This window comes from Neurospora tetraspora (genome assembly GCF_033439725.1).
Source record: "Neurospora tetraspora strain CBS 560.94 chromosome Unknown B0H65scaffold_7, whole genome shotgun sequence".
Taxonomy (NCBI): Eukaryota; Fungi; Ascomycota; class Sordariomycetes; order Sordariales; family Sordariaceae; genus Neurospora; species Neurospora tetraspora.
In genome coordinates this window covers 2,585,718-2,605,194 of record NW_026944389.1, presented here as the reverse complement: position 1 = coordinate 2,605,194, position 19,477 = coordinate 2,585,718, and the positions used below count along the sequence as shown (strand labels likewise).

Sequence of the window (19,477 nt, the reverse complement as noted above, 5' to 3'; positions counted from 1 at the left end):
ACATATCTCAGCCCCAATACGTGACCTCGTTCCGTCCTGTTACTTCAACTGATTCTCAACTTCCGAAAGCAAAAAGAAAGTGATGACCTCAGCTCATCAATAGCCCCATTCCTCATGTCTTCCCCAATCCTGCCTGAGTATTGCGGACGTGGCTCATAACATACCCGCAACAGTCTCAACGCATGGCAAGGCAATCGAGCTTCCCATACACCCCTCAATCCAACCATTCCGTCCAATTCTACTCCACTTCAATTCATCAATCGACCTTGCTACATGTTTCCTCCCCCACCCAAGTCATCCAACTAAGCACCAGGGTGTCTAAGCAAATCATAAAGCATCTGATCCTCGTTCCCAATGTGGCTGCTGTACGTATTACTCGACAGGTTCATCGACCTATGATGAGGCTGCTGGTGGCTGTACGCCGCAGCATTGGTCGCGGCGGCCGCCGCGTTGTGGGCATGCGAGCTTGCCGAGGTCCCTGTCGAGTAGCCCTTGTTTGCGCTGCTGCTGGCTCCGGTGGAGCCGTAACCGGTCGACGAAGGGTTAGTGGTCGATCCGAAGCCTCCGTAACCCCAGTTTTGCGTCTGCTGCTGTTGCTGCTGTTGCTGCTGCTGTTGGTGTTGCGGCTGCTGCTGCTGCGTGCTCGTGGTGTGCGACTGGCTTGTGTAGCTGTTGTAGCTTGGCTGCTGCTGCTGGACCTGCTGTCGCTGCTGCTGCTGCGCCTGTGATTTCTGCTGGTGGTGTTGCTGTTGCTGCTGGGCATAGGCGGCGGTGGAGGACCTGGTCTGGGTCATGGATTGCGGCCTGACGTTGAAGCCCTGGAGGGAGCCAGATTGTTGCGCGCTCGAAGAGGTCATGTTGTACGAGTTGGAGGCCGATGTGGTTGGGTTTGTATCGTAAGTTGAGCGAGCACTGCTTCGCGTTTGAGGAACAGACGTACTTGAACCCCATTGTGACGTGCTTGGAGCCGCCGTAGCTGTGTTGGTGTTGTATGAGGTAGCCGTGGGCTGCGCTGCTGATAAACTTGCTACTGGCGTTTTGGTGCTTGACCGTGTGTTATAAGTGTCGTAAGACGAATAAGAGTTGGACGTAGTGGATGACGGATTAGTATAGGGTTCATAGTTCATACGAGTATTCGTGGCTTCAGTCCTGCTATTGGACGTAGGATATTGCGAATAGCTATCGTAATTACCAACCGAACTTGAGGCTGTTACGCCTGTGTTGGACTGGTAACTAGAGTTGTCCGTATGGGATTGGGAAGTTTGCAGCTGGCTATGCCGTCCTGACGCACTGGTTTGCTGCTGTACCGGTGTATGGTTCTGGCTTCGGTTGCCCTGCCGAGACGATGTACGAACGGTCTGGGCTGCTGCTTGATAGGGTGAGGTGCGCGCCTGTTGCTGAGTTGTCTTTTGGACAGCAACAGTAGGCTGAGGGACCGACGACCAGCTTGGGGTTTGCCGCAGGTCATCAAACGCTTGTGACACCGGGTGTTGCACAGTATTCTGGGTTCTGTGCTGCGTCGTATTTTGAACCGACGTCTGAGGCGCAGCTGGTACTGGTTTCCTTGCCCTCGAAGCCCTAGGAGAGGGTTTGCTCTGGTAGGCGGCAGGGATAGTAGGTACCGGCACAGGAGTCCAGCTTTCTGTCGGAGCATGGGTTGTGTGACTGTTCGTGGCGCCGCTCTGCAATGATGGCCCTGAAGGCAGACTGCGTCGTGTCCTGCCACCCGACTGTGTTGAGCTGGACTGCTGAGCGTAGTGAGATGTGTGCTGGACGGGGGGAGGTTGCTCAACAACAGGCACTGGCTCAGGAATGGGTTCTGGCTCGGGTACCGGTGCCGGCTCGGGCTCAGGCTGTGGTTGGGTGTATGAGAAGTTGTGCAAAGAGTTGTCAGTAACCGAGGAATGCATATAGTCCATCGCTGCAGGTGTGACGCCGGTGTGGTTTACTTCGGGGGTAGCCGAAGCGTCCACCGACGAGTTGAAATGCTGGTAGAGGTCGGAAGGTTGATGATATGCTGCGGATGATTCCGGCTGAGGTGAGACCAGCCCAGACGTTGGCAGTCCATGTGGCATATGATCAATTGAATCATGATTGTCTTGTTCTTGGTTGAAGGGTTCATGGCTAGCCGGTTCATGGTGAGCCGGCTCATTGTGAAAACCCGGCGACCCTAAGCCTTCCGGCTCGTCATCGGCTTCGACGACTACAGGCTCGGACTGGGCCTCTGCTTCTGCCTCTGCCTCTGAATGAAGGTCTTTCACTTTCTTCTCGAGAGCATAATGGCATTGCAAGCCCGATGTCGTACATTCCGAGCAAGATGGTTTCTCCTTTGTGCACTGTAAACTGGTTAGAGACAAATCAAGTACAAGGGAATATATGTCAAACGAACCGGTATTTTACGATCGCGACAAGGATCGCATTTGCCTCTTGTCAATTTCTCCTTTTTCTTCTTCTTGCCACCCGACGCGGCAACGCCCTCCTCAGTGTCCACTGCTTCGGACTTCTTCTTCTTAGACTTCTTCTTTGGGGGGTTGATCGGCGCCGTCGATGGTGCTGTGGCCGCCTGCGCAGCAGGGGCAGCTGGGGCACTACCTCCCTGTTCCTTTTCGGGGTGTACGATGCGGAGTCGTTCGGCACCGTACTTCTTGAGCATAGTCAACGACTCCTGTTGAAGTTCAGGGGATTGGTTGGCGAAGATGTTGAACTGTTCGGGGGAAAGGGTCTTCGGGTCAATGCCGCCCGACTCGAGCAGGTCGATGGCCACCGTGCGACGCCTAGCTGCCTCGGCAGGAGGAATGTTGAGGATCGAATGAACATGAACGCCCTCATCGGCCGCTTGACCGACGAGCCCTTCTGGATAGGTGCTGTAGCCATTTTGAGTATCGCCGCCTGCATGGCTGTTGTAAAGAGGTCGTTCAGATGACTGCCCGACTGGTAGTGCACCTGGCATCTCTGGGGGAAGAACACTCCCGTCTGGACCAACAGCAGCCGCATCCTTCTTCTTGCGGCGCTTCTTAGGTTGAGTGCCATCCCCTTCGGCACCGCCTTCGCCTGCGGGCCGCTTCTTCCGGGGTGGTTTTGGCGCATTGGGATCCTTGGGGGGTCTGGGTGCCTTGGGTGGCCTTGGCTGTTTAGGGGGCCTTGGGGCCTTCGGCTCCTTGGGCTTCTTTGGTTCTCTTCGTTGCAACGCATGCTTGGGTTCACGAGGAGGCGGCGGAGGCACTAGAAGTTCAATAAGTTGTCCTACTGTTTTATGAAGAGGCGTGTGGTCGTATTTGACTTCGATGACCCTTCTCCCCTTCAGGAACGCAATCGTTACTGATCCTCTGCAGTCAAAAGCCGGACGGCCTGTATGTCCTGTTAGCCCAGAGCCCGATTATACTGATGGCCAGTAACGCCAACATGCTTGAAAATGCGAGCCAAAGACTTACTCAGATTGACAGCATCCATGTTATCCGGTTTCTGGCTCCATTCGCCGATGACGGCTCGGGCAGGATTCTTAGCATTCTGGCGACTCCAGGCTTGCCATGAATCCTTGCAGATGTATCCAAATGTCCACCCCTGTTCGCCGCGCGAGACCTGGCGCACCACCCAGCTACTCCCATCGATTTCACCCAGCGTCGTGATGATATGCTTCGCGACCGATTTCTGCAAGACGTGGTCGTCGGAGGGCTGGTTGATCAACGCATCGATCGCGTTAATCTGCCGAGTTGGATGGTTTCCGTTGACATTGCCGTTGGCGTCACCCCCAGGGGCAGGCGCTACGCTGGATCGCGCTCCTCCCAACGACGGATCGATTGAGGCGGCTTGCTCGAGTTGCTCGTTCTCGGGCTCGGTGACTGGGATGTGGAACACGCTGGTCGAGCGCAGCTCCAGGGTGACTGAAACATGTTCGGCTCTCTTTTCCGTGACCTTCGTGCTGAAGACGCTGCGCAGTTGCTCCTTAAGCTCGAGGATGGAACCGCACGAAGGGTTGGAGTTGGAGACGCCTAGCAACGCCTCCATTGTGATTGATTTTCGACCACAGTGGTGAGATCCTGTTTGGTGTTTTGGACGGTCGAGTCAGATCAGATCGAGATGATGCCGAATTTGGCTAAGCGATCGCTGTGATGATCGACGAGAAAAGGCGCAGCAGTCGGACAGCCGTCGCGGGAAATGGTTGTGATGAGAAATTGAGGTGGTTGTCGCGATGATTCCCGCCCGCCATGCGCGTCGTTCTGCTTTGGAGGAACGCGGGCAGCTCGAAAATGGTGGAGACGATTGAGGTTCGCTTTGGGTGCCGCTGCACGTGTGGGGGTACCGCTGTAAGAATTGCGACTGGGAATGTAACACAAGCAGTGGACCGTGCTTCAGGGCCTCACCTCACTGTACAAGTATTCGTCCGCATTGTTGCTCGCTTGCCACGCCAAGGATCATAACATATCAGGGTTAGGGTTCTGGTCTCCTTTTCTAATAGTAGGACGACTTCTCTGACGACGACACTGGGGCTGAAGTGGCAGCAAATGATAGACTATGGATTCAATTATCAGTCCGGTACATCGACTTCCAGCTCTGTGGTATGGCCTTTTGACTTCCAGCAACTATCGTTACTGTCCTGTGAGAACGCCTAGGCTAAATCTCCAATCCATAACATGGCCAAAAACAACTGACAAGACTCCTACAATTCCGCATGCTAACAAGCAAAAATCTCACGATCACAAGTTCTCCTCAACCCATTGTTCAAGTCTCTCAACCAGCTCAGCCTTCCTACCAGCCGTGCTGATGCCTTTGCTCGCCATGATGTCCTTCAACTCAGCTACCGTCATCTTGCCGAGCGTGCCCTGTTCATGTGCTTTCTTCAGGTCTGCGTTGCTGTTGGCCGGCCCGGCACCACCACCATTAGTAGCCTTTTTGGTTGGTTTCGCGCGCTTTGCTGGCCTTTCATCATCACCGTCTTCGAACTCACGCTTGAACGCTCTGTTGTTCTGAAGATCCCTGGCCTTCTGTGCGAGCATTTCCTTCCATTCGGCAAGGTAACCGCCAACCCTTTTGTCAATCTGCCTGTACTTGGGTAGCGTGAGATCGTCCATAGAATTGGGGGTTTCTTCATCGAGTGCCTTGGCCTGTAAAATCTTGTAGTGCCATTGCAGTGACGGATTTGGATACTTGCGCGGGTCATACATAGCCTTTGGAAGCTGCAAGTTCTGGATAACTTGTCTCATCTGGTCTGTAAGTTCGTCTGCGGGTCTGGCAGGCGCCGTTACGTGGTCCACGCTTCGGACATCGTCTGCGAACGGGAGGGGACAGAGCCAAAGTCCTGCAGGTAGGTACGGCGTATTTGCCTCCTCGTTATCCGGGTTTCCGGAAGGAAATATGGCTACCATGACGGGATGGGCATTCTCCCGTGCGACGAACCAGGCGATACCCACCTTGTCATCTTTGAGGAGCTTCTGCCACAAAGCAGAGAACACGCGAGTGGAGCCGACATATTGCTCCTCGCTGGGAAATATGAATACGGACTTCTTGACCGAGGCCCACGACGGGATCTTGGACCGCTTCTTGAATCCAATGATTCGAAGTGTTTTCTTCCCCATCTGTTTGAGTTCCGCCAGCTCTTCGGGTTTGAAGCATATATGCTCGCCGCCAAATTTGTAGCCTTTTCTCAGTTCGGACTTCTCGACAGTTCGAGCAGCAAAGTCAACCTGCGCAGTCTCGGATTGGACGACCTGAGCCTGCTCCTCTCCTTCATAGACATAGCATGAGCGAGAAGGTGTTTGTCTGTGGAGTGGGATGTACCCTTTGACAGAGATAGTGATACCTGGGGCGAGTTCAAAGGGCAAGTTCGAGAAATAAGACCGCTTTGGGGTCTGCTTCGAGTTGATGTTGGAGATCAAGGAGTTGAGCAAAGTCAAACCGTCGCCAGACTTGGAAGTCTTGGGACCTTCTGACTGGCCTGCCTCAGCTGCCGGATCACGATAAATAATATCCTATTCAACATCAGCGTAAAGTTCAGTAAATGGTTATGCAAGCTTCCTTACGTCGTAGAACTTGGATAGGTCGAACTTCTTGTCCTCCCGACTGATGGGAAATAGTTCGATAACGACGCCGAGGTCGTAGAGATCCTTGGCGCGAACGGCGGCAGATGATTTTGCCTGCTTATCACCGGCATGAGGATCATCGTTATCGGTGACAATGAAAAGGCGCCGAGAACCGAAGTTGGCGGCGTTTGTGGTGAAGACCTGGTTGGCGCAGAAGAGCATGTTTGACATGACCACCGGCTCTTTTGATGGGACCATGATCTCGTCTTCATCCTCATCGTCCTCCACCAAGGCCTTAAGCTTCTTGACGTCTTCGGCACCGGGTATATCGAGGTCGGATAGCAGATAACAGTGGGGATATCCTGTACCATTGCCCGAATCATCGCGGAATTTGGACTTTTCTGTTCCAAAGAGCAAGACGCCCATCATATCTCTGGGCTGGGAGATAATTCGTCGCTGCATGATTTGGTAGGCGCATTTTAGGGCTGCTGTGAGCGCAGAGTCCTTGTCGGCTTTCTTATCCCCCATAGCCTGAGGTGGTTTCAACATCGACTTGCTCACATCGATGGCAAATAGTACTGCATCTTTCTGTGTTTTGTAGTCCTGGTCTCATTGTCAGTAAGCTTGTTGATGATCGTGAGGAGATTGGTGATTGCTAACATTCTCATCCAACTCCTCATCGCCTTCGTCGCCGTCTGGTCTCTCATCCTCATCCTTCCTCCAAGACATTTTGAAAGAACTTTGAACCTTGATTCGGTTTGATCTGATTACACGAAAGGAGGGGTGAAAAACTGGCGTTGGATGATTTGCGATGAGTAAACACTGAAAGTTAAGGATTCGTGGTTGTTAAGACGATGACTTCATAGCAAACGCGATGGGGGACGCGACTGCCTAAACGCCAGTGCATGTGACCTGGAGCTTTAGAACTGTCAAGTGTGAGACGTGATTGGCTAGTAGAAGCTCAGTTCAACCGACAATGCCAGTTGCACTTTCAGGCACCTACATGGCCCGTGCTTCCTCCATTCTGCTGTGTGGGGCCATACAAATCTGAAGGCTGCACGGGCCTCACCTCCAAAGCTTGGCATCAATTCTGCGCGACCAAAGTCACGACAACCGTCACCAGAAGTCTTCATTTCAACGACAACAACGAGGCTCAAAACTACCTCTTTTCGAGCGCCGAATTTCACATTCACACGCGGGGGCCTCTCGCCGGCCCCCTACACCCCCGGAACTAACCCTAACTAACCCTAACACCTAACCCAACCGCTAACCCTAACACTAATCTTGGGGTCTTTGGGGGTGACTTACACCTTGTCTCCACACAGTCGCCCTAGTCACCTCGGAGAAACCGCCAGACGGCAGTTGAGAAATGGTCAGCAATTGGTCGGACTGTCGGAGACTTTGGAGGTCCGATACAGCGACCCCTGCAGCAGTCCCGGCATCACCCCACAAGATCGCAGCTTCGCAAGCTGTTCGGCCGAGTTTAACACGTCTGAAAGGAGCCACCGTCCCGTCCTGCTCACGCAGCGTCACTCTGTCCCTGTTCTATATAAAACATATTCTTCACTCTTTGGCCACCAAGTCTTTACATCTTTGTCCTGGAAAGCCGAGTTTGACCTGAACTGTGTCCAAACCCCCTTTCTTCAGTGTTCCTCATCATGGCCTCCATGGCACTTAGACTGCCCACGAGCCAGCTGTGCAAGGCCGCGAGGCCATCGAGCTTCCGGCCGTCGTTGAGGTGCGCTCAGCAGCAGATGAGGTGGCTCGCCACGCCAACAACTCATCCCGTCACGCAGAAGAATGTCGGCACAGCAATGGTCTTCCTCAACATGGGCGGCCCGTCCACCTTGGATGAAGTTGGAGACTTTTTGAGTAGACTATTTGTATGTTCATGAATCATGATGATGACGATGTTTGTGAACGCAGCTCGCCGGAGCCGCTTTTATATCGGGGCTGTTTATGTTGACCAACCCGTGCAGGCCGATGCCGATCTCATTCCTCTGGGTCGGCTACAAAACTACTTGGGGCCTTTGATCTCGAAGCGCCGGACTCCCAAGATTCAGAAGCAGTATGATGCCATCGGCGGCGGTTCTCCGATCCGCAAATGGTCCGAGTACCAGTGCGAGGAGATGTGCAAGATTCTGGACCAGATCTCGCCCGAGACGGCGCCGCACAAGCCCTATGTCGCTTTCCGCTATGCCAACCCTCTCACCGAGGAGATGTATAAGAAGCTTCTGGCCGATGGCTTCGGAAATGGCAGGGGCGGCCGTGCTGTCGCTTTCACTCAGTATCCCCAGTACTCTTGCTCGACCACGGGCAGCAGTTTGAACGAGCTATGGAAGTGGAGGCAGAGGCTTGAGGGCAAAGCTGGGCCATCAGAGGATGGCAAGGACGGGACCATTCGTTGGAGTGTGATTGACAGGTGGCCTACTCACCCTGGCCTTGTCGAGGCCTTTGCGAGGAACATCGAGGAGAAGCTGGCCGAGTACCCCGAGGAGCGCAGGAAGGACGTTGTGTTGCTGTTCTCGGCACACAGTTTGCCCATGTCTGTCATCAACAGAGGTATGCCAATATCGGTTGTATTTGTTTTGTGCTGAGTTATACTTACCATGCCCTCTTAGGTGACCCCTATCCTCAGGAGATTGGCGCAACCGTCCAGGCGGTCATGCAGCGTCTCAACTTCTCCAACCCTTACAGACTTTGCTACCAGTCGCAAGTCGGGCCCCAGCCTTGGCTCGGCCCCCAGACCCAAACCTCCGTTGAGGAGTACATCCACAAGGGCCAGAAGGACCTGGTCTTGATCCCGATTGCCTTTACCTCTGATCACATCGAAACCCTTTACGAGCTTGACCAAGAGGTTATCGGCGAGTCTGGACATCCCGACACCGTCAAGCGTGTGGAGAGTCTGAACGGCAACCCCGTCTTTATCAAGGCCCTGGCCGATCTCGCCAAGGAGCATCTTGATAGCGGACTTGCTTGCTCGCACCAAAACAGCCTGAGATGCCCCGGCTGCAAGAGCGAGAGGTGTGCGGCGTCAAAGAAGTTCTTTGCAGGCCAGGAGATTCTCCCCGGTCACTAAAAGAATGAATGCGGGAAGCTATAATATCATGTACAATATTTCAAACAATAACCGGGAATACGGGCGGCTCTCAAAAGGGATGTGGACTGCGTGTATGCATGCGTTTTGGTTTCTAAAGAACTGGCTTTTTGATGAACCGGAGAGATACACAAAATGAACATTTTTCTCAAGTCGGAACGTTAGTCAACAGAGCAGGTTGGCATGGCGACGGCAAACCACAAATAAGGTGGACAGGAGCTGTTAGGTATACATCCAGACATGATAGGTCCAATATGTGCCTGCCATGGTGTTGTGTAATGGTGGTGTGGTGGCTTATCAATCAGATCTGAGACAAGCTGTTCCGTCGTGGGGGAGGGCCGCAAAGCATGGATTGGGATCCCTGGCAACGCCTGGATGGCTGCGTCACCGATTAGCCCGCGGAACTCTAGTGGACAACCCGTCACTCCATAGATGAGTTAAAGCGTGGCCCATTGGGTTGGTCAGGCTCGCATTCTGTCTGTCAAACATGGGTTTCTGGGGAAATATGAGAGTTGTCTTTGTATCGGTTTTTTTTTTTTTTTTTTTTTTTAAATTGCGACTGGATGAGTCCATCGGTATGGGAAGATATCAAAACCATGGGGAAACAAAAGTGGTGAAGAGTGGACGCAGGTCCAAGGTGAGACGGCAGCGATCGAAGGACCGTTATCTCCCCTCCGCGTGGAGGGTTCGGAGATCGGAACCCCACATGGCCGACCGACCGATTGTGAGACGGGATCGGGGCAATAACATATGCCTGATAGGTACTTATAGGTACCTGCTGCAGTGACAGCTGCTTCCAAGACATCGGGCCACCGGGCTCGCTACAGGGCTTATCTGCAGGATATTGCTAGACAGCAAAGTACTGCCATGTAACGCCTAACAGGTCAGGACTGTTGGAAATCGAGACCGGAACAAGCGTTCATTCTCCGTAGATTCCGTTTTTAGCGTATTGATGTGTCTTGGGCCACATGGAACTGGAACCTGGAAGCGAGGTTGTTTCTTCATGCCATGATTGGGGAGTTGGGTTATGTAAGTTACCTTTGCTTCTTTCCCATCATTCCCATCCCGCTCCCTCCTTCCATCCCTCCCTCCCGTTATCGTCCTTCCTGATTGAGCGGTTGCTGCACTCTGACGATGACGAAACATCGATCTCAGACGAGACTTGTCCCGGCTTTGTTCCGCGCCAGCAAACCAACACTTGCGACGAGATAAGAAACCCAACGCGCCGGCATGTGCCTTTTTGCTGTTAGTGCGTAGCTCCGCCCATGTCGCAATAGCGTTGGTTTGTCATCCTTCACTCTAACTCTCCTCCTACTTTTCACTCTCACCTCACATACTCTCTTTACTGTACATACAGCTCCGGCTTGCAGACTCATCTCGAGTATCACGCTCGAGATACTGCGCTCGAGCACGCAAGGAAACCGGGAGTTGGAAGGCAACGCTGGTGGAACCCGAGGCGGCAACATATCAACACCCGGACTGGGCCCAATATGGCTACACACAGCGGGTTTCCGGATTCGGATCCCGCATCAACTTCGACTCGGGGCACTATGGCGGATTCCCGAGGCATGAGTTCAGCCACGGCGCGCCTTCGCGACACTCTCAAGACAAACGGATTCACGGACAATGTCACCGAAGCGATGGGCCTGCTGGGTCCTGACGATGGCCATGATGCTCCTCGCAAGGACAGCTGGGCTGCATTGAAGGACTTTGAAGAGCTTCCATGGTGGAGGAAACCAGCTGTATGTTCTAAGCTTCTGACTATTGTTTTGATGAGTTGCTAATCAAGGGCACAGGTCTGGTGGCTAGTCGTACCTTATGCCATGTTCACGTTGGCCTTTGGAGGTTCGCTGGTCCCCAAGATTAATCTGTACGATTCCCTCATGGCTGAATTGTGTCGCTCATCTCGCAATCTGTAAACATGGGCCGACTCTTGTTGCTGAAACTGACTGAATTCAGAATCATCACTCTCATCTGTGACCGGTACTTTGCCGATAGATCAGCAGCAGACCCCGGCTTCGTCTTCACACCTGTTATCCACGGCGGCAACAACCCCCAATGCAACATCCCCGACGTACAGCGCCTAGTCGCAAGCTTCACCTTGTGCATGAGCGTCTTGGTGGGCATAATCAGTGCTTTTACCGCACCCAAGCTCGGAGCCCTCTCGGATCGATATGGTCGCACATCGATGGTGGCCATCTGTTCCATCGGCGGTGTCATTTCCGAGATTACGGTCATCTTGGCTGGAAAGTATCCAGATACCATCCACTACAGCTGGATTTTGCTCGGCTCCTTCTTCGACGGCCTGGCCGGTTCCTTTACCGCCGGCAGCGTCCTCATCCACTCGTACGCCAGCGATTGCACGCCCCCATCCAAGAGAGGCGTTGCCATCGGTTACCTCCACGCATGTCTGTTCACCGGCCTCGCCTTTGGTCCCCTCCTTGCCGGATACTTCGTCAAGTGGACAGGATCCCTTCTATCCATCTTTTACGTTACCCTGGGTTGCCACATCGTCTTCATCCTGTTCATCTACTTCGTTACCCCCGAATCGCTCTCACGGAGGCGCCAGCTACTGGCACGCGAAAAATACGCGAGGGAGCAGGAGGCTCTCGGGGAGGTACCCCGCTGGGCAGCCGTGGTGTCCAAGTTCATCCCATTCGGCAAGCACTTCGGACATGGTGTGCGTTCTGTGCACAGGGCGAATCCTTTTGCTCCGTTGAAGATTCTGTTTCCGTCTGGTCCTCAACATAAACGCCTGCGCCGCAATCTTATCACGCTGGCACTCATCGACGTGTCCATTCTTGGAACTGCCATGAGCTCCGGAACCATCTTGATCTTGTACACTGAGTTCGTGTTTGGCTGGGGAAATCTCGAGGCCTCGCGGTTCATGTCCCTGGTCTCGATGGTCCGGATCTTCGTTCTCATTGGCATTTTCCCCGTCATCAATTACATTTTCCGTACTCGGCCTGCAGCTCGACGAAGGAGGGAGTCTGGCGACTTGCCGGTGGACGAGAAGAATGTCGGCGCTGACGAACTGGACGTGTGGGTTCTGCGAAGTGCCCTGATTTCCGATGTTATTGGCATCGGCGGGTACATCTTTGCTCGCACCCAGGAGTGGTTTATTCTGTCGGCCGTCATCGCGGCCTTTGGCGGTCTCGGATCGGCATCGATTCAGGCCTCTATGAGCAAGCATGTTCCGACTGAGCGGGTGGGACAGTTGTTGGGAGCTGTCGGGCTGCTTCATGCCCTGGCTCGTGTCTTTTTCCCCATCATCTTCAATGGGCTGTACGCAGCTACCGTGTCGACGTTCCCGCAGGCGTTCTTTGTGTTGCTTTGTTCTATCTTTGCGGCGGCGTTGGTTGCGTCTTTTACTGTTAGACCTCATGGTATGTTCTCAGTCCCCTAGAAGGCCTGGTCGGCCTCGGCTTGGATTTTGCTTTTCGCACCCGCTGACAGTTTTTGTAGTATTTATGACAGAGGATGATGAGCCGAGGCCTTCCTCATCTGGCTCAGGGTCGACACGAAATAGGGAGAGACAGGATTTGTTGGAGGATGAGGAGGTTATACCCGGTTTGTAACGAGCAAGTATACCATGCTGAGCCCTTTCAGGGCCATTTCCCTTTGTCATGTTAGTTGTATGTACGCGTGAATAGATCCATCTCCGCTTTTGTCTATATTGCTTGGATGCTGTGCGTATTGAGGTGGCTTTTTGTCAAGGACTTAAACCCAGCTCAAAGGGTTATAAACAGTTATCGTTTTTCAGTGATCTGGTATATCTGTGTATAAGATGGTGATAGTGGTCGACCTTTGGAAGCTAGTGTATGAGTAGTCGTTGGGGTGTACCAGGTCAAATTGAATAACCTCCCCCCATAGAGACCACCTTTTTTGGTTGATTCTGCCTCCATGGATAATACTCGAGGATATTCGAACATATTACGAAGATTCAAGCCTTCAGTTGGAAGGAAATCGGCGAACTTTATAGAAGCCGCGACCGGCCCCTGGTCTTGCAGTGAATTGTTAATGGTTGGCTTGAACTGCCCTGTCGTCGTAACGTCACTGCTGCAAATCATTAATCATCCATGCGCCGCAGTCTCCACCGATCACGGACTGTCAAGGCACCGCTGTCAGCGACACTTATAGCGGGCCGTAGCTGTATTCTTGTCTCACCTCACCGCAACACCAACTCTAGGTCGTACCTCGTCGTCCAACACTGTCGTGAAACCAAACACTTGACACCATCCCCAAATACCGGAACGACTGACACCAACTTCATAACCAAAATCTTCTTTTCAGGTCGGAGTGATACGTACATCGCCTGAAAGTGTGACTTCTCGCCCACCTTTTCTTCCTTACTTCCATCGCCACACTGACCGAGGCCGGGCTGCGCATGAGACACATCCCCAGAAAGACAGAGAGTTTGCTCCTCAGTTTGATCAGAAGAAGTGGAAAGGCGACCGTTGTCATCAGCAGACAACAGCAACGACTTATCAACGTTCCCTCTGCGACCCTGTTACAACCTCCACCGGCCACACTCACCGGCTATTCACCCAGACCTATTTTCGTCTCATCACTTCGCTCAAGGTACCCGGCTCCAACCGCCAACATCGCAACACCAACAGCAACAGGAAAGATGACAATGAGCACCTCCGCCGACCCTTCGACTGGGAGCCCGTCATCATCATCATCATCATCAAAGCAGCAATCCCACAACGGCAACCATGACATCCACTTCGGTCCCTTCAAAGTAACCAACCAAGTCTTTCTCCGCACACCGCACTCCTTCGCCCTAGTGAACCTCAAACCTTTGCTGCCTGGACACGTCCTCGTCTGCCCTTTGGTCCCGCACAAGCGTTTAACCGACCTCTCCCCCGCGGAAATCACCGATTTGTTTTCCACGGTGCAAGTGGTGCAGAGGATGTTGGGACGGTATTACTTTCACCCACAGTCCATAGAGGATGACCATGGCGAGGGGGTAAATGATAAAGTGATGCTAGAAACAGGCGGTTCCTTCAACATAGCCGTGCAAGACGGTCCCGAAGCCGGCCAAACCGTTTCCCACGTGCACGTGCACGTCATCCCGCGGATTCGCGACGTGAGCGCCAAGGACGCCGAGACGCCGTCGGATGAGTTGTATGAGTGGATGGCGGAGGAGAAGGGGAATGTAGGGGGGGCGTTGTGGGATAGGGATAATGGGCATGGGCAGGGTGATGGTGGGCATGGGAATGGTGGGCATCATCATCATCTTCTTCAGCACAGCAGTACGTTTGGGCAGCAACGAGAGGATGCCGCATCTGGACGACAACAACAGTTAAACGGGAGTGACGTCCAGAAGAAAGAGGTGGAGGCGCTTTTGGAAGAGGAGGAGAAGGGGATGGCGGAGCTGCAGGCGAGACCAAAGCCCGGAGGAAGTTTCCCTAGTATTGAGGATGCGGCGAGGACGGCGAGGGGGATGGAGGAGATGGAGAGGGAGGCAGCGGAGTATAGGAGGGTTTTGGAGGACATGGGGATAGAGAGTGTATAGGGAATGTGAGGCGAGGAAGGTGGTGTGAGTGCGAGTTCTTGCGCTGGCAGCGAGAGTAGAGCACAGTATACAGTATAGAGTAGTTTGAAACGGAGGTTTATTCAAGCAAAAGACAAGTGCCTAGAGGGACTCGCCGTAGACCAAATATGTTTGGCATGCCTCGCTCCCGCCCGCCCGCTTTCCATCCTCACTCCTCGACTGGGCCTGTGGCTCAACGGACCGTACATAGGTAGCACGCAATCCAATCCTTCTAGGGTATATGTATTACTTCCCTCATCGTACCTTCCGTGGCAAGCTGAATGGTAGGATGGCGCAGCAGTCATGGTCGTCGATTCCTTCCTCTTCCCTTCCTTCCTGCCCCCCGACTGCCGTGCACGCTGTGCGTTCGACCCAGCTGTAAGTCCACCCTCTTCCTTCTTTTTTTGAACTTTTCTTCTGATTGCTATGTTGTTATGCGTTATCCTTAAGCTAGACGAAGGTGAAACATTCTGATGAGGTGTGAGGGAATTCGGATATCCTTGAATTGGCAAACTTTGATGGACATGAGAGTTAAGTAAGCTCCATTCAAAGTTTTCTGCTATTGTGAGTATATCCAAATTGAGAGTCACCATGGCACGCAAACAAACCATCGTCTTTAAGTACTCTGAACAAAAAAATGTGTATGTAACGGCTTAGTGACATTTACTCTCCACCTTGGGTATATAGTATGTCTTTCTTCCACCCCCATCTATTCACCCATTTCCCCAATTCCTTCGATTCTAAAACTGTGAGGATAAACAAACTCAATCCAGCCCAGGTAAATGCCCCAAACTGTCCAAACTTCCCAATTCCTCTAGACCCACCAAATCATCCATCAACCCCGATCCCCCCATCGGATCGAACCCCCCTCCTCCTCCCCCTACCGTCGTCATCCCCATCCCCGTCGATTCAACACCATTCCCTCCTCTTTCAGCCCCGTGATGAAAGGCGAACATATTAGCCTGCTGCTGTTGATGGTGTTGCCTGGCACCACCACCACCACTAACATTCCCCCGACCTAGCCCTGCCATGGCACTACCAGCATCACTACCAGGACCACTAACGGCAATAGAAGGGGGGCCACTAGTAGTGCCGACGCCTGCTTTTGCTGCTGTCCCCGATCTGACCGACCCGACACCCTCCAAATCCCACCCCTGAAAGCCTTGTTGCCACGTAACTCCGTCCTTCAGGTACCAGTCCTGTCCATCAATGGCGTAGATAGAACTGGGGCTGACTTGTCTTCCGATGCCCTTGTTGTTGGGGTTATGGTTGTTGCGGTTGGTCGTTGTCGTCGCTAGGTTGTTTGCGTGTAATTGGACTGGACTAAAAGTTTGTGCTGCTGCTGCCGTCGGCTTCACAGTGTTTACGGTTGGATAGTGTTGTTGCTGACTCTGAGGAGGTTGGGACATGCCGCCGTTGCCGCTGCCGGGTGACGAGGTCGGCATACCCCATGCGGTAATGGTGGCGAGGGTGTCGCTCATGGACATGGATGAGGCGCTCACCGGGTGGGTGAGCAAGTTGTGCTGCTGCTGGTAGCTCATGTGGTTGAGGTGTGGCTGTTGGGGTTGATGTTGGCTCTCTAGGTGGTGCTGGTGGTGCTGGTGGTGTTGATGAAGCATGTGGTTTTGGCTTAGGCCAGACATGGTCTGCATGTTTTGCTGTTGTTGAGGGATGATGGGAGCTGACGCCCCAGGCAGGTCGGAGAAGGCGACGAGATCGGGTGACATTCTGGGATCGGATATACTTTCAGGGGCAAGATGTGGAGGCGTCGGATGGCTATATAGCGTCATTGGACTGTAGGGTTGTTGTTCCAGTACTGCGGCGGCTGATGTAGAAAGAAGCAGAGACGCTTGTGGAGAGTAAGGAGGTGCCGGCGAGGATGGAGCGAGAGAGGGGGCCGTCCTGTTGGGCGAGGGGACCTCGGAAGTGCTAAACATTCCGTACTTTTCGTCTGTCCTTTTCAAAACGATGGCGGCCTCCTCGGGTAGCTCTACATTCCACTTTCGAGCTAGAACGCTGATGACACCCAATGTTCTCCGCGCACAAGGCCAGTCTTCAGCCATCTCCTCCAATTGTTTAACTCCGTGGGTTATATCCCGTCTGGCAGTCTTTTCTGGCAAGTTAAGCATGTGTATTGTGCAGGCGGAGTGTAGCATGTACACGGCAATGTTACATATTTGCCGGAGGTTGTATAGCTTTTTGTACAGTCGCATGAGTTTGGATATGCTATTAGCGTTAGTTGTGCATATCCTTCGGGGCTGGACCTTTTCCAGGGGCGAAGCCTCCTTTGTATACTTTAGAAAGGGTCGGAAGAGATGGATGTATTGTAGATGGTAAAACATGCTGTGAAGCGGTCAGCAACTCCGCGCCAGTACCGGGCAAGTAGAGAGTAGAAAAGACTTACTGCATCAGAATGACATTTGGTAACTGCCCATCTTTTGGTTCGAATTCCTTTGGCAGTTCCGTCCTCCAGTCTTCCAGACGCCGATGAAGTTCGCTCAGCTTTTTGAGCTCAGCTGACTTGCCGCTCGATCTTCCAATATGACTTGGGTGGTAGAAGAATAGTAAGAGATCACTACTGATCTCGCAGAGTTTCGACAGTTGTAAGCCTATAGCCCGTGTCCGGGATGGCTGCTTGCAAGACTGGTCGAAGCCTGCATCGGTATAGGGGGACCACAGCTCAGCATCTTCGTCTGGAAACACATCATACTTCGGAACGTTGTAGGTGTTTTTGGGAAGCTGTGGTAGCCGTCCCAGATAGTTTGACCAGCACTTGTCAAACAGAAAGCAACCCCAAAAGGTGATCCTCCGCGCATCCACCTCCTTTTCATCCAGAGATCCAATGTCTAGATTTAGGCCAATGTCTTGGGCCATTCTGAAGCTCATACCGCTGTATACCCAGCCTTTCGCTTCCCGTCCGCAGCCTGCTTCTCGCACTGACATGAGCGCCAAAGCTTGCACGGTAGTGAGCCTTGGTTTTTCGTACTCATCGTTCTGAACGATCAGTCTCTTGGCCTCGGCGAAGAAGTGGTCACCCTTGGTCCTGCTGTCCCCAGGCACCGCAAAGGCACCGTCGACGCTTGTAAAGTGACAGCCAAGAGCGAGCATGGCATTGACCAACAGCGACGAACAGTAAACAGTGGAGCGTGGTTGACCAACCGGCTTTCCCTTGATGAAATCCCGATAAAACAAGCTCCTAGACAGAGTGGTGAAGTAGGGGTAGTGCCAGTTGAAGTACATGTTGATGAGATGAATTATTAGCTGAGGATCCTTGGTAACCTCTGTCCAGGTGGTGATTGGATCCTCATCGCCGGTCGACAGGTGAGTTTCAAGCTCTGGTTCTTCTGGGGCATCTGTCGGTTCACCGAGATATATGAGATGCGAGGTGCCGCCGATGAAACGGACAGAACCATTTTCGATACGCAGCTCTCCCATCTTGCGGGCCAAGTCCCTCTCGCCCTCAACGACCTGGGTGGTAGCATCGTCTCCGCCAAGTTGTGTGGGTTCATCGCTGTAATCATTGTCGTTGGTTGCTGTCGCGTTCTTCTCATCCCTGAGGATGGACTCGGCTACTGCGTCAAGGTCGTCACAGGTGCGAATCCTCCTAACAATGTCGGGCACATCTTCCTCGGAAGCGTTCAAAATGGCCTCTATTAGAATCTGCAGCGTGGCGTTCTGGGCTTTCATGCTATCGTTCTTCTCCCGGTAGACGCCTTTGCGGCGGTGATCCGAGTTGGGGTCATAGATGCACTCGGTACCGTAGACGCTGGCACAGGCCGCGCAGCTCGGAAGGGCGCCGTCACACTTGGACTTCCTCCTCCGACAGGCGATGCAGGCCGTGCTCACGCATCTTCGCTTTTGGTTGGCAGGGTCAGCGCCTCGCCTGGACTTCTTCTTGGACGGTAACGAAGCGGCGATGTTGTCGGGGGCGAGTCCGGCTGAGCCTGGCGCATCCTGAGAGGACATCATTCGAACATCCGGGCTGCTCATTTGCCGGTGAGTACTTTAGTAAACCACCAAGTACGAGCCGTGATAGTGACTCTGGCAAGGGCTGCGACTGTGACAGCAAGCAAGACTCAACACGAACTCGTGACACTTGATGCTGATGGGTTCTGCTGTACCAGGGTCCAGTGCGGGATTGCGGGGGAATTGGCGGGGAGTCCCCGGGGTCTCAGCTCCGAGGGTACGGTGTTAGGCTGAAGACCGTGTACGACTGAAGCAAGGGAGATCCGAGTAGTCCGGGGTAGGGATTTCGGGAAGGGAAAAGCCACAACCGTGATGGCGATGAGGGTGGCCGAGTTGGTTAAGATGGCTCTTAGTCTAGCGACTAAAACTGGGTGAGAAGAGGACAAGAGGCCGAACAAGCGATCAGTGAACGCCGGCGCAAGCGGGACCTCCAAACAAGCAGACGGGCGGCTCTGAAAAAGTAAAAGGCTGACGGATAAGCCCCTGAGATGTTGCGGATCTCCCGTTCTCCTGTTCCCCGTTGGACGTGAGGTGAAGTGGTTGCTGATCAATATAATGGAAGCGAAGTTTGAACTGTGAACCCCCAAACCCCAAGAAATCTAGACTTTGGACGTCGGCTGGTACGTACGTGCTGTTTCCGTAGGTACCTTACCCAGTTGTTGTCCTCGTGTACGCAGGCATATGTAGCAGTCGGCTTACGCTTCGTAGCAGTAATCGAAATAGAGAGACAGGGCTGCTAGGCGGGGTAGGACTCCGTGGAAGTGACTGAGGGCCAAAATGACTTGAACCCCTGTCTTGACGGGCGACAATAAACGACAATTTGTAGTGCGTGAGCAGCTTTATACCTCTACCTACAGT

General features: G+C 53.2%; 6 protein-coding genes across 6 annotated transcripts; 3 read left to right on the top strand and 3 right to left on the bottom strand.

Moving 5' to 3' along the window:
• Positions 1-302: 302 nt before the first annotated feature.
• B0H65DRAFT_434008 (uncharacterized protein) lies at positions 303-4,005 on the bottom strand (the record flags this gene model as incomplete). Its single annotated transcript, XM_062825104.1, has 3 exons — positions 303-2,336; positions 2,390-3,348; positions 3,432-4,005. The coding sequence occupies 3 exons, from the start codon at positions 4,003-4,005 to the stop codon at positions 303-305; spliced, it is 3,567 nt and encodes a 1,188-aa protein (XP_062678702.1).
• A 398-nt stretch (positions 4,006-4,403) lies between these two features.
• B0H65DRAFT_542086 (protein Ku70) lies at positions 4,404-6,943 on the bottom strand. The gene is made up of 3 exons (XM_062829198.1): positions 6,678-6,943; positions 6,018-6,620; positions 4,404-5,966 (listed from the first exon to the last, which is right to left on the bottom strand). Exons 1-3 carry the CDS (start codon positions 6,744-6,746, stop codon positions 4,695-4,697), a joined length of 1,944 nt encoding a protein of 647 aa, XP_062678701.1. The 5' UTR covers positions 6,747-6,943; the 3' UTR covers positions 4,404-4,694.
• Positions 6,944-7,464: 521 nt separating this feature from the next.
• On the top strand, positions 7,465-9,238 carry B0H65DRAFT_297483 (ferrochelatase mitochondrial precursor). Its single transcript, XM_062823105.1, has 3 exons — positions 7,465-7,900; positions 7,997-8,579; positions 8,639-9,238. The coding sequence occupies exons 1-3, from the start codon at positions 7,676-7,678 to the stop codon at positions 9,094-9,096; spliced, it is 1,266 nt and encodes a 421-aa protein (XP_062678700.1). The 5' UTR covers positions 7,465-7,675; the 3' UTR covers positions 9,097-9,238.
• Positions 9,239-10,604: 1,366 nt separating this feature from the next.
• B0H65DRAFT_445538 (major facilitator superfamily domain-containing protein) lies at positions 10,605-12,520 on the top strand (the record flags this gene model as incomplete). The annotated part of the gene is made up of 3 exons (XM_062825752.1): positions 10,605-10,856; positions 10,911-11,029; positions 11,074-12,520. 3 exons carry the CDS (start codon positions 10,605-10,607, stop codon positions 12,518-12,520), a joined length of 1,818 nt encoding a protein of 605 aa, XP_062678699.1.
• A 1,224-nt stretch (positions 12,521-13,744) lies between these two features.
• B0H65DRAFT_511563 (HIT-like domain-containing protein) lies at positions 13,745-14,635 on the top strand (the record flags this gene model as incomplete). Its single annotated transcript, XM_062828491.1, has 1 exon — positions 13,745-14,635. One exon carries the CDS (start codon positions 13,745-13,747, stop codon positions 14,633-14,635), a length of 891 nt encoding a protein of 296 aa, XP_062678698.1.
• Positions 14,636-15,277: 642 nt separating this feature from the next.
• B0H65DRAFT_580569 (nitrogen assimilation transcription factor nit-4) lies at positions 15,278-18,955 on the bottom strand. The gene is made up of 2 exons (XM_062830798.1): positions 17,058-18,955; positions 15,278-16,996 (listed from the first exon to the last, which is right to left on the bottom strand). The coding sequence occupies exons 1-2, from the start codon at positions 18,641-18,643 to the stop codon at positions 15,418-15,420; spliced, it is 3,165 nt and encodes a 1,054-aa protein (XP_062678697.1). The 5' UTR covers positions 18,644-18,955; the 3' UTR covers positions 15,278-15,417.
• Between the last annotated feature and the right edge of the window lie 522 nt (positions 18,956-19,477).

Coding starts and splice junctions, on each gene's coding strand:
- B0H65DRAFT_542086 (XM_062829198.1), bottom strand. CDS start 6,746: ATGTCTTGGAGGAAGGATGAGGATGAGAGACCAGACGGCGACGAAGGC. Junction 6,621..6,677: donor ATGAGGAGTTGGATGAGAAT/GTTAGCAATCAC, acceptor CAATGAGACCAG/GACTACAAAACACAGAAAGA. Junction 5,967..6,017: donor ACCTATCCAAGTTCTACGAC/GTAAGGAAGCTT, acceptor GATGTTGAATAG/GATATTATTTATCGTGATCC.
- B0H65DRAFT_297483 (XM_062823105.1), top strand. CDS start 7,676: ATGGCCTCCATGGCACTTAGACTGCCCACGAGCCAGCTGTGCAAGGCC. Junction 7,901..7,996: donor ACTTTTTGAGTAGACTATTT/GTATGTTCATGA, acceptor CAACCCGTGCAG/GCCGATGCCGATCTCATTCC. Junction 8,580..8,638: donor CATGTCTGTCATCAACAGAG/GTATGCCAATAT, acceptor ATGCCCTCTTAG/GTGACCCCTATCCTCAGGAG.
- B0H65DRAFT_580569 (XM_062830798.1), bottom strand. CDS start 18,643: ATGAGCAGCCCGGATGTTCGAATGATGTCCTCTCAGGATGCGCCAGGC. Junction 16,997..17,057: donor CCAAATGTCATTCTGATGCA/GTAAGTCTTTTC, acceptor ACCGCTTCACAG/CATGTTTTACCATCTACAAT.